At 40.9% G+C, this 12,641-nt stretch overlaps 2 protein-coding genes across 9 annotated transcripts in view; one reads left to right on the forward strand and one right to left on the reverse strand.

The window, feature by feature from the left end:
- The window catches only part of LIG1 (DNA ligase 1), a 30,077-nt gene extending 22,073 nt beyond the window's left edge, over positions 1–8,004 (forward strand). For all 8 annotated transcript variants that reach the window (XM_032235269.1, XM_032235273.1, XM_032235267.1 and 5 more), the window contains exons 17-27: positions 225–340; positions 427–522; positions 688–798; positions 2,857–2,928; positions 3,102–3,246; positions 3,584–3,666; positions 3,992–4,144; positions 4,843–4,896; positions 5,262–5,405; positions 7,214–7,306; positions 7,820–8,004. In XM_032235269.1, the coding sequence (XP_032091160.1) occupies positions 225–340; positions 427–522; positions 688–798; positions 2,857–2,928; positions 3,102–3,246; positions 3,584–3,666; positions 3,992–4,144; positions 4,843–4,896; positions 5,262–5,405; positions 7,214–7,306; positions 7,820–7,894 (1,142 nt within the window). In that variant the 3' untranslated portion in view covers positions 7,895–8,004. The remainder of the gene's footprint in view (positions 1–224; positions 341–426; positions 523–687; positions 799–2,856; positions 2,929–3,101; positions 3,247–3,583; positions 3,667–3,991; positions 4,145–4,842; positions 4,897–5,261; positions 5,406–7,213; positions 7,307–7,819) is intronic.
- A 164-nt stretch (positions 8,005–8,168) lies between these two features.
- ATF5 (activating transcription factor 5) lies at positions 8,169–11,766 on the reverse strand. Its single transcript, XM_032235288.1, has 3 exons — positions 11,616–11,766; positions 9,865–10,152; positions 8,169–9,252 (listed from the first exon to the last, which is right to left on the reverse strand). The coding sequence occupies exons 2-3, from the start codon at positions 10,040–10,042 to the stop codon at positions 8,606–8,608; spliced, it is 825 nt and encodes a 274-aa protein (XP_032091179.1). The 5' UTR covers positions 10,043–10,152; positions 11,616–11,766; the 3' UTR covers positions 8,169–8,605.
- Between the last annotated feature and the right edge of the window lie 875 nt (positions 11,767–12,641).

The raw sequence follows: 12,641 nt of genomic DNA on the forward strand, positions 1-12,641 counted from the left end.
CAGGTTCTATTCCTTATGATTGCATTTGCCTTTTAAAGTACAGATTGTCAATAAAAGGATGTAATAAAAAATAAGTATTCTACAATGTACTGTAATCAATTTCTTCTATATAATCCGTGTATGTTTGCTCATTTGCTCTCACCTGCCCCCTTGGATTTTACTATGCATTGAGTCAGAATTTAACAGTTATTGCAAATCCAAGCTATGTGTATTTTCTCCAACAGGTATCCCCCTGAAGCCCATGCTGGCTCATCCAATCAAAGGAATTGGGGAGGTATTAAAACGCTTTGAAGAAGCAGCCTTCACTTGTGAATATAAATATGATGGGGAACGGGAACAGGTAACAATGTTTGTTGTGAACGAAGAAGAGAATTCCTATTCTCCTCCTTTCCATTTGTAGTTCATTAACTCTTCCTTTCCATGCAGATCCACATTCTAGAGAATGGAGAAGTACATATTTATAGCCGAAGCCAAGAGAACAACACAACAAAGTACCCTGATATTGTCAGCCGTGTTCCCAAGGTACGATTGTTAAAAATATCACAGAAGGGAACAACATGGAGATGATTTTGCTGGCACAAGAGCAATTTCAGTAGTCAGTGGGAGGAATGCTTTAAAAAATTGTACTAGATTGAGAACTTGCAGCATGCAGAAATTCAGTTGAGTTAAAATTATATTCTTGTGCAGGTGAAAAACAGCACTGTGAAATCATGCATTTTGGATGCAGAGGTAGTGGCCTGGGACCCTGTTTCAAAACAGATTCTTCCATTCCAAATATTGACCACCCGCAAACGCAAGGTAAAACATGCTGGATGATTCTAGAATGTGTCAATCACTGTCCCTGCTACAGTCCTTTCTTTAGGGCAGGGGTGTCAAACTCAAAAGCAGTACGCCGTATCCAGCCCACGATGATGCCAAATCGGGCCCGCATGGCCATCCTGGAAACTGTTAAGGGTCTGGCCCGTATTACTTCGGCCCAGCCAACACCATCCCGGTGGGTGTGCATGCACACAGGCCCAATTCTCCATCGCCACGTGCCCAGCAACTAAAGTAGTCTGGGACTAGTATAAAGAAAAATAGTTCAGACCTTTCAATCTTGCGAGATTTTTTTTTCCGTGATAAGTTGGAAGATGTGAACTATTATTTTTACTGTAGTCCCACAGGCTACTTTAGTTGGTCTGCATACGGCAGCAGCGAAAGAAGCTAGAAAGGTTAGTGAAGGGATGTGGCTGCCCTGGGTGGAGAGAGGATTTTGCCTGGCTGAAGAGCCCTCAGGTAAGGCTGGACAGGGTAGATGGGGGAGCTCTGAACCCCTTGATTTCTTCCTCCAACCCCTGCCTCACTTCGTTTTTCACCATTTCTCCTCACCGCCATAACCTAGCAAGAAGCTGAGCAATGCACTGGTGTGACAGCCACAAAGCAAGGCTGGGGGGGATGGAAGCACGAAGCAACTCCCTGCACCAGCTTATCTGAGCGCTCCACCAGCAAGGCACTGAAGTGCACCCACCCACTCACCTTGCTTCGTACACCACCATCATTCCGCTTCACTGCTCAGGTGGCACCTGTCACCCATGCCATTGCCAGCAGCTTAGGTGCCCTGTATGGATCGCTCTCTCTCCCATACACACACACAAAATTGGATGTCTCGGTCCCTCCCTCCCTCCCTCCCTCCCTCTCTCTCTCTCTCTCTCTCTCTCTCTCTCTCTCTCCATTTGCATGCAGGCGTGCTCTGTGGGGTCTTGTTAAGTGTAAAGTAGTTGTGGGGAAGGGAGGAGTAAGAGACCGGCAAACACTTTACACGCCGAGAATGAACGTTTCTGGGTCCCTGACTTTGCAAAAGAGGATGGGTACCTGAATCTGTGCTATATTATAGCACCCAGGAGCATCCATTCTCAGCACAAAAAGCATTTCCCAGCCAACTCTCCTCTCCCTTTCTCAAAGCAAAGACAAACAAACAGAAGCAAAGGGAGGAGACAGATGTTTGCAAGGTATGTGAATCATTGTGGCAGGAAGGGAGGGAGAAGCATGAGGTATCTTAGTGGGTCGGGAGGCTTTGAGGGCATGTTCTATCACTAGGCACCCATGGCCTTCTCCACCCTGAGATACCTTGTGTGCACATTGGTATTCTTGAATTGTGAGCTCTTATGAAAGTATCCCCTCCTTGTGTGTAGCAAACAGCTATTTCCAGGACGGAAAACATGACCAGGAAAGAGGGGAAGAGAGCAAAGAAAGAAAAAGAAGGAAAGAATGAAGAGGGAAGGAAAAAGGAGGGAAGGAAGTTTATAATGAGAGACATTGAAAGTAAATCCTGCCTTAGCACTTGGCCATCAGCAGCCCTGCTGCCTTTTGTCATCATCTTGTCCCCTCCTGATCGCTCTTGGTGGTCTCCCATCCTATCATTAAGGATGCTTTGGTTACAAAGCTCTCTTACAAAGGTCTTTTCATAAGAAGATAGAGTGGGCCTCCTGCACACACAATGAGCAACCTGGCCAAGGAGAACAAGCAAAGTAGCAGTGGGAACTGGCCATGCCCACTCCGCCCCCCCCCCCCCAAAGTCAACCACAATCTTGATGCGGCCCTCAATGAAATTGAGTTTGACACCCCTGCTTTAGGGCATATCACAACTGCATGGATTGTGGAAATGGATTACTTTTTGAATGATGGGAGGAGAGGTGAAAAATATCTAATTCTTCAAAATAAGACATCTCATATAGGGAAAAATATTTTTCTTCTGGCAGCTATTAGTTAAGGATATGTAAAAGTCAGCAATAAAATTAAACCAGAAATGTTTTAATTAATATTCTGTGGTATAAATATCTAACCGCCCTATCCCTTTACGGTGCCATTGTTCTCTAGGATGTGGATGCTGCAGATATCCGAGTGCAAGTTTGTATATATGCATTTGACATGCTGTACCTTAATGGAATGGTAAGTATAACAAAAAATTTTTTTTGCTAAAAATGAATGCTTGATACTTTATAGTAATCTTGCTTCTTATTTTTTCTGTGTCTCTAATTGTTTTTGTAGTTACCTTTTTTTAAACTCTTTTGAAGTCTCTGCTCTGTGACTTTTTCTTAAATGTGAAATTATCTGTATTTTAGTCATTAGTCCAGAAGCCTCTGTCGCAGCGTCGGACCTTACTGCATAATTCTTTCAGTGAAGTTGAAGGCCAGTTCCTTTTTGCCACCTCCATGGATACTAGTAATGTTGATGAGATAGCAGAATTCCTGGAACGCTCTGTCAAAGGTATTGTGTAGCTCATACACAAGTTTCTTTTAGTATCTTTGTTTATAAAACTCAACCTTCCGTTGAGCATCAAATGAAAGCAGATATTGCAGAGTCTTAACATTTAGAAGAATGAAGTTTACCATCTTACTTAATTTTGTACCTCAGTGGATTAATTTATTTTTTATTTATTTATTTTTTACATTTTTGAACCATCCCTCTTCAGAGATGGATAACCTAGGATCAGTACAACTGTGAGAATAACAAGTGAATCATTTATTTCACTTTTAAGCTTTTAAATAGCAAAACTGAATAAAAACATGCTGTAGAAGATAATAAAATGGTTTGCCTTCCTCAGACTCATGTGAAGGGTTAATGATAAAAACACTGGAAGTGGATGCTACATATGAAATTGCAAAGAGGTCACACAATTGGCTGAAGGTAAGAACTAAATGCTTGATCAGCTCTAAATAGTATGTAATGCAATTGCTTAGCTGTGCAGACTTGTGGCAGAATTGCCCCGTTTCTTCAAATTGCCCATACTATTGTTCAAGGATGGATGGTATTTTATTTGTTTCTGTGTTTGAATAAAAGAAGCCAGAATGGTCAGGAATAAGGAATGCAAATAATAAAAGTTATATTCCAAATTATTCTTTCCTACTTGATATATCCTTCCAGAACCAGAACAATCTGTCTAGATAGATATCGGTCTAGATCCTGCGCAGCAGATGACTTACCCCATTATTTATTATGTTTCCCATACCAGCTTAAAAAAGATTATCTGGAAGGTGTTGGTGACACCCTTGACCTGGTGGTGATTGGTGCCTACTTGGGCAAGGGCAAACGGGCAGGCACATATGGAGGTTTCCTTCTTGCATGTTATGATGAGGAAAGTGAAGAATTCCAGAGCATCTGCAAGGTAAGAATGTTTACAATACCACTTTTAGGACATTTTGATCATTGATTTACAAGTTATATTTTTTTCCTATTGAATAGCATCAAGTGTCCTGACTTTAATTTTGATGGAGGGAAGAGGATTGTGTTTGAGTCAGTCTTGATTCCTGGAAACCACATGGACAAGTCTTGGCAGTTTCCTTGGCAACATATAGTGAGCAGTCACTGGAGGTTTTCAGGGAAAAGAATTGAACAGTCATTTGTCCAGAGTAGACTGAAAGTTCCTGCATGGAGGGTGGTTATGGGAGCTATAATGGAAGACTTCCAAGATCCTTCCAAGTCTACGATTCTATGTTTTCAAAAGTGATTTGCTACTGCCTGCTTTCCTAGGGCTGAGCAAGAGTCAAAATTACTCAGCTGGCTTTGTGGCTAAGGGGAGATTAGAAGACATGATGTCCTAGTTTCTAGCCTAGTGTTTTTAACCACTAGACCAAAATGGCTCTGCCTGTTCTAATTAGAATCTATAAAACAAGATTGCCATAATGACAGTTTATCTTGGGGGGGGGGGGCTACCAATACTACAAAAGAAATTGACAATAAATAGTATCTGATCTGTAAAATTGGTAGCTTTTATATTTTCCATTTCACCTTGTCCCTTAAAATATTAATGGTAGACATTTGGTTATTTGTATCTAATTGTCAGTATACTTTATCCCTTCTCAGATTGGCACTGGATTCTCTGATGAGGACTTAGAGAAACTCCATAACTCACTCAAGGTAGGAACTTTTATCTGTTCATTTGAATATGGTTTACTGATATCTTTTATTCCTTCATTTTTTAATGTTTAAATTCTTAAGAAGAACTAAAGAAGAAAAAGCAGACTCTTTTGATTTGATGGGGCAATTACTCCTGATTTATTCTCTGATTCACATGTCTAAGATGACCGACCTATCCATTGAACTCAGTATTATACAATATTGCTAGTGCACCAATTGCTCTGAATGATTCGATTTGGGCTATATTTCAAGTTCTGAATGCTATCAAAAGTGTCAAAAAGTACATTTTAAATGTGAAGTAGAATATTTCCAATTTTTAAAAGAATCACAAATTCTTAGTACTCACTCTAGTCTCTGCATTACAGGATTGCGTGATTTCACAGCCACGACAATACTATCGTTGGGGTGGAACAGCTGAACCTGATCACTGGTTGGAATCCCAGCATGTCTGGGAAGTGAAGTGTGCTGATTTATCCATTTCTCCCATTCACAGAGCAGCATCGGGTTTGGTGAGTGATGGGTGAGACCTTGGAAGGGATTCATATGTGTATAGCAAGGACTACATGTAATTTGTACTTACCAAATAGTGAATAAACTGTTGATTGGCTGTCACTGCTTAGGAAATATTTTGAGATCACGGTTCTGGCAGTATTACTTTAGCATTCTGTAGCAATTTCAACTCATTTTCTTAGGCAAATGTGTAAAACTACATCTTCAGCTGTTAAAATGACATTTTAAGATTAGAAATGACTGTTACTGTTTAATAGGTATAAGGATTTTATTTTTATGCCATGCATGTATTATTTAGGTTTTTTAATTAGGCTCTTGCATAGGCCCTAGTCACTGGAACAGTTTATTTTAGTTTTGTATAGAAGTATATAAGGTATAAACATTTAACTTGTAATACACACACACACACACACACACACATATTAAGTAACAACTGTTCAGTAATCTATACTGGAAGGAAATGCAGAACTATACTGTGAGTGACCTGGCTGTAATCTCAAAAGTTTAAATTTTATTTAATCATTTGAATGTTTAAAAATACCATAATTATGTTTTTGATGTTCAGCTTGAAATACTACATTTTGAAATGCTGTGTCAGCAACAGAATGACTAGGTACAGAAAAATATAAAACAATACTACTAAATAATGTTTAACAATGGGGACTGGGCATTAAGTGGGGCAGTCATAAAACGTGACATCATGTGACCATGTCACTTAGCAATGGCCATTCCAGCACTTTCTGATTGAAATCATTAAGCAAATCCCACACCCTCATTAAGCGAAGTTATGTATTTGCGATTTGCAACCTCCTGCCAGTTTCTCTATTGACTTTCCTTGTAGGTCACAAATGGTGATCATGTGACTGTAGTACATTGCCAGCATCATAATCGCAAGTTGGTGCCAAGCATGCAGATTGGGATCACAATTGGAGATACTGCAATTGCCAGAACATCCGTGACAAATCATAAGTGCCACTTGTTTAGTTCTATCACAACTTAGTTCTATCACAACTAATGAATGGTCATTAATCAAGGACCACCTGTAATGGGGAAATAAATTTAGAATATGCTCTTAACCTAATGTAACTTTATTAATGCTAGAGGCATGTCCAAGGATTTGATAAGATCTGGTGGATTCTAAGCCCTTCACACAACTCATAACCCCAGAGCCTTTCTAAGAAACTTCAGATCTCATTGTTTCAGAAACCAGTGAAGAGTCATTCTGGTAGTGCTGGTTTTACTCCTAACAAATCATATAGTAGGAGCATGCAAGCCTTGAAAATGATCTATAAGTATATTTTTGAACTCACGTAATCATCTCACTTCTCTGCTATTACACGTTAATTTAATATTATAACATCATCATAGTCTATGCCTCAGATAAGCAAGCAAAGTTGAAACAATAAATATTAACTATTATAGCCATTGCCTTAACATAAGCTTTTATATTTGAATAGGGTTGCTTCAGTATATAAATGATTGTTCATAATAATAGTTTCTACACCTGCAGAGTTGATAACTGGAAACTAATTTTTGATGTGTGGTCCTCCTCTGATGTTTCCCAGATGCATGATATGTGTAGTTTTGTGTGTGTATATGTGAGAGAGAGAGAGCAAAGTTGCCCCCAGCAGTCTTGTGGATGGATTCAAATTAAGATCCAAAGTCATCTTTGCTAGCAAAAGACATTACTGGGAAGAGAACTAGCAATTAACCATTTCTCTTTTTTGCCCAGAAAACAGTACTTCAAAGGAGGCCTTAAGAAAGTAGCTTTTATGAAACTTCAAGGATAATTTATTATTCCTTGCAGGTGGATGAAGAAAAGGGCATCTCCTTACGTTTTCCCAGATTCCTGCGCATCCGAGATGATAAGAAACCAGAGGAGGCGACTAGCAGTGCTGAGGTAAAGATGGCAAAATATCTATATATAAAGAGGAAATGAATCAGTAAAGAATTATTTGCAGTATATGCAAAATTGGATCCATATCCTTTTACATTATTACCTGTAATCATGACAAGACATATTAAGCAATTTTTGTAGCCTAGGACTGCATATTTTTTTAATAAAAGCTTTGCTACAAGGTATGCGTGGGTGTGGACATTTCTATCCTTTTGGATTGAGCTTCAAATTACCCACATTGCTCAATTTTCTAAATGAAGTGATTGGAATGCGGTGGGGTTCATGGTAAAATAGATGCCTCATGTATACTAACATGACCCAAACTCCTGAAAAGGTCATTTCAGGCTGCTCTCATAGCTACAAAGAAGAGAGGGATGCTCAGATTATTTTGAGAATTGCAAAAACTGCTTTTATATGTTGGAAAAGAAATGTTAAATTAGTATAATAAAAGTTTCCCCAAGAGACCATCCTACAATTCTCATGTACAAATACTCAGCTGCCTTTCTTTTAATACAGGTGGCTGAACTTTATCGGAAGCAGCAGCAGATCCAAAATCAACTGTCACTGGAAAAAGATGATGTTTTCTATTAATAATAAAGTTTATCTAATTGAAGGGTTTTTTTGGCATGAAGTCATAGTACTGAACATAAGTGATTTGTATTAAGTTTGGGGTAGAGAATAAAATGGCAACACTGATTACAGCTTTTTGTTTCTGAGTGGTTTGTATCCCAGCTGAATGAAATTTTCTGTGATCAGATATGAAATTTAAGTTGGTGAAAGTGTATAAGCCAACCTTGATATTTTAAAACTCCTGTTTATGTTGTAATACATCTTTCTGGGACATCTATAAGTCTTGACTCAGAGCAAGTGTTTAATATGTGTTTATTAGTGCATAGTTAGGTACAGGTAGCTTAAATTCGATAAAGTACATACAAAACAAAAAGCTAATACACAGCTTCAGGACTATTGTCCAGGTTGAGAGGAGGGGTGGGGGAAAAGGACACCATCCCAATACAGCCTTCCCTGATAATCCCGGTAATGGCAACAAACTGGCTAATCTTAGCTCTTTCCTACCACAGCAGTACCAATTTCTTTCAAACTAAATTCATTCTCCTTCCTCCACCATTCCTTATCTCTATAACTCTGCCTGTTTTGCATTACTATCCTACCCCAAAGGATAATGCAAGCTAATGTGCCAACATTTCCCAAACTAAATATCTAACATGCTTGTTCTGTTCTCGCCTACATACGCTGTTCCATAGCCTCCCCTCAAACTTTTCCTTTCATGAGGATAGAGGGCTTCTAGGGGGAGGTTCGCAAGCGCTGACTGCGTGCCTTGTACACTTCAATGAGCAGGTCTTTGACATACTGGATCTCTCTTTCAATAGATTCTGCTTTCTCTCGCAGCTCGCGATTGCGTGCCTCCAAGGCCTGGCACTCATCCCCCAATGCTTCATGTTCAGCTCGTTTACGCTGACGGTACCGCAGGGCTGCCGTCTTGTTCTGATCTCTCTTCTTCTGGCGTCGATCCCCTTTAGGCGTTAGCACAAGTGATTGCTGAACTGAGGCACATATTTCATTGCCCTGCAGGGGGAGCTCAGCAGGCATTTCCCCACCATAGAGCTCCAACAATTCTAAGCAACTTGAATCCAAGGTTTGCAAGGGTGCAGGTGTACTGTGGTGGTGGTCCAGTGAATGGAAGCCATCACCAAAAGGAAAGTGAAAATTCCCATCAGAGGGAGGGGTGCTGGGTGCTACCTGATCAGGTGAGAGAGTTTCCTCCAAGAAATAATCCTCCATCTGCTCCAATTCTTTTTTGAGCAGGGAGGCCATGGCCTCCAGGTCTGGAGCAGGAGGAGAGGGCAGTGAGATTGGCGAGGACTCCCCTGACACACTCAGGAGCGTGGCCAGGTCTGTGCGTTCCGTCATCCAGTCTGAGAAGCCATCGCCTATGGTGTAGCAAAAGCAAAATGGGACAAAGCCACAACTTAACAAGACAAGCTAGAAAGTAAACATGTGTTTCAGAATAAAGCTTGTTGCAGTTATGTATGGAATATTTTAGAGAAATAGGTTATCTGAATTAGTACAGGAACAACCAAATTATAATATGGGTAAACAAAAGCCAAAGTAGTGGTGATGATGGGGAAAGAAACTAAGGGAAGGAATATTGAAAGACTATTAAAAGCCCTACCCTTTCCTTGCTTAACTATCAAATTTGTGCTTCAAAAATTTATATCTTCCTTAGATTAAAAAAAGATTCAAGAAGATGCTAATTCTTTCCCGATCATCTGAATGCTTACCTTTGCCCTTGGTTCCAGATTGAAAAAAAGATGACAACTGACTATGCAGATTAGACTCAGATACCTAAATGGATTTTTCTTTGTCTTTACTATCATCCCAACGCTAAGAGGAGCCTTTCAGAATGTTAGCACTCAATTGTATTAAAATAGCTGGCAAACTAGTAGTAATCTTATGTCCCTAAAGTGGATATTCCTTGTTTCTTATATATGTAAATGTTCTCAAATCCTAAAGTTTGTTCTGCTATCACTCAAACTGGTCACCTGTTAGCACTGGCCGCTCCATGCCGAGGGCAAAGCCCTGATCCACAGGTCCGGGTAGCAGCTCACTGTGACCGGCATGGGGCAGCCGGTGCTTGAGCAGCTCCGGCCTGCAAGACATGGCGCTAGCTGGGATCATGGTCATGTCCAGGTCCAGGGTCAGTGCTGCCAGCAGAGACATTGTATTGGTGATCACTCAGGTTCAGTGCAGGATTTGTACGCAGCAGGCAAGATGTGGCTCTGCTCCTGCAGGCAAGGATAATGGTGGTAGTGGTGGTGGCCAAAGGGGACCTGGAAAACAATAGAAATGAATCTTATTTTCTCAATGAAATCATTAGCCAAGATTTCTTTCTATTTTTGAACAGACTAGAATTTGTTTTACCTGTAGTAAAAATCTTAGCACTTTGTTCAGTGGTACAATCAACTTCCGTGAAAATATTTGTAGATCAAGCCTCTGCTGGCAGGCCAATAATGGATACATAACTAGGCTGGGACCATACCCTATACAGGTAGTCCTTGATTTACAACCACAATTGGGCCCAGAATTTCTGTTGCTAAGCAAGGCAGTTGTTAAGAATCACATCCCATTTTATGATCTTTTTGCCACAGTGAAGTGAAACATTGCAATTAAGTGAATTACATGGTCGTTAAGGGACAGGCTTTTGCTAGAGGTCAGCTGGGAAGGTCATAGGTGTGAATCACAGGACCTCAGGACATTGCAACCATCATAAATATACACCAGGTGCCAGACATTTGATCATATGACCTTGGAGATGCTGCAGCGATCATAAGTGTGAGACTCATAAGTCACTTTTTTCAGTGCCACTGTAAGTGAACAATCACTAAATGAATAGTTGTAAGTCAAGGACGATATGTGGTAGGTTAATTACAACTAGTAATTATATAATTACAACTTGGCCCTGCAAGAGTGTTAGCCAAATTGATGAAAATTAAGGGGGGTGTTCGGCTCTTCAAAATACCAAGGAGAACATGCAATAGGGACAATGAACTTTTCTCGCAGTAGAAGCACCATAGTACAAATTCCTCTTTTGCTAACAGTTGGAACCTCCCCCCACCGTTGGACTTCAACTCCCATAATCCTCAGCCAGCATAAGTTTTTTGGAAGTTTGATCCAAGACCTCTGAAGACCACCTCGAGGGCAGGTGCAGGTGCAGACATGCATGTTTGCGGGAAACAGGGGAAGGAGCAGTGACAGAGCTGCGGTCACACAAAGGCTCCGCTCGCCGCCCGGCTTTTCTCAGTGGGGTTACGCAAGCCGCATCTGCTTTCTTCCCTGGAGAGCAGAAAGTCTTACTCTACTCCCCGATGGAAAGAGGGGCGGGCAGACAAACAGGTTTTAGCATGCTAGGAAACGGAGGGGGGGTAGGGAAGAGAGGAAACTAGGACTGCTACTCTACATCTATTTAGACATTTGGAAAATCCCAACATCCTTGAACGCGTCACCCCCGCTTCATTACTTTTCCTTCAGTTTTATTTATTTTATTTAGTTTGTGGCTCATGTACAATATAACAGGAATAAGAATAAACATGAATAAGAACACAAGAAATGGGTACAAATAAATGGGGACAGTAGGACAGGGACTTTAGGCACCTTATACACGACCCTAGTTATCCCCAAGCCCACCGCACCCCTGGGTCCTTCTCCCATCGTAAGGGACCCCCCCCCCCTTTCCGTAGAGTGGTAGTCGGGAGAAGATGAATGGGAAAAGACAGCATCCCAACGCATTACTTACTCCATGTTGCCGATTCTGTTGCAGCCTGCAACACACGCTCGTTTTCCTCCGGGATCCACGCAGCCCTAGAAAGCCATGTCCTCGATTTCGCGTGCCTCGCCGGCGCTCTAAATCTTGAATCCTAAATTTGTGACAAGAGCAGAATGAGTCACAGCGGGGTGGAGCCTCCGTATATATATCCCTCTAGCCTCCATGCCTCATCGCAGCGGCGTCGCGTATCCTTCCGCCACTTTCTTGCCTGATACTGCTTTCACTAATGCGCATGCTTGGAGAGCGGGGAGGCGGCCCTTTTCGTTTATTTTCCGCCCCCAACCCATTTGAGGCGGCGATTTTTATTTTTATATATATAAAAAGTTCAAGGAATCAACATTTAGTTGATACATTCAGAAAAGTTAGCCTGCCCTTATTCGATACACTTTGCACATACTTAAAAATAACCTTGTCCCTTTGATACAAACTGATTTCCAAACTATAGCGCTTAATGTGCTGGAAAAATCCTCTTTTCCACGGTACCCAAAGCTGATAGTATTTATTTGGGCAAAACATTCAGTATATTTCAAAACATGAGCAGAGGCAAGCATGTTAGTGCAATAAGTCTTAAGTTTAACTGTAAACTGAGCTTATGCTCCCATGGCAAATAAATGAAGCCACCAAATTATGAGCCAGCAGTGTGCTGCAGCATCCAAAAAGCTAATACAATCCTTGGTTGCATAAACAGAGGCACAGAATCAAAGTAATGTATTAGTATTAACATATTAATGCCACTTTATAAAGCATTAGTAAGGCCACACCTGGAATACTACATCCCATTTTTGTTACCATATTACAAAAACATGCTGAAACTTTGGAAAAAGTGTGAAGAAGAAAAGCAACAGGACTATTAAAGGCCTGGAGACTAAAACATATGAAGAATGGCTGCAGGATTTGAGTTTGGCTACTCTAGAGAAAATAAGGCCTAGGGGGTACATGATAGCAGTATTTCAGATTTTAAGAGGTTGTCACTAAGAGGAAGTGGGGGTCAACCTA

The sequence above is a fragment of the Thamnophis elegans genome, chromosome Z (assembly GCF_009769535.1).
Source record: "Thamnophis elegans isolate rThaEle1 chromosome Z, rThaEle1.pri, whole genome shotgun sequence".
Taxonomy (NCBI): domain Eukaryota; kingdom Metazoa; phylum Chordata; class Lepidosauria; order Squamata; family Colubridae; genus Thamnophis; species Thamnophis elegans.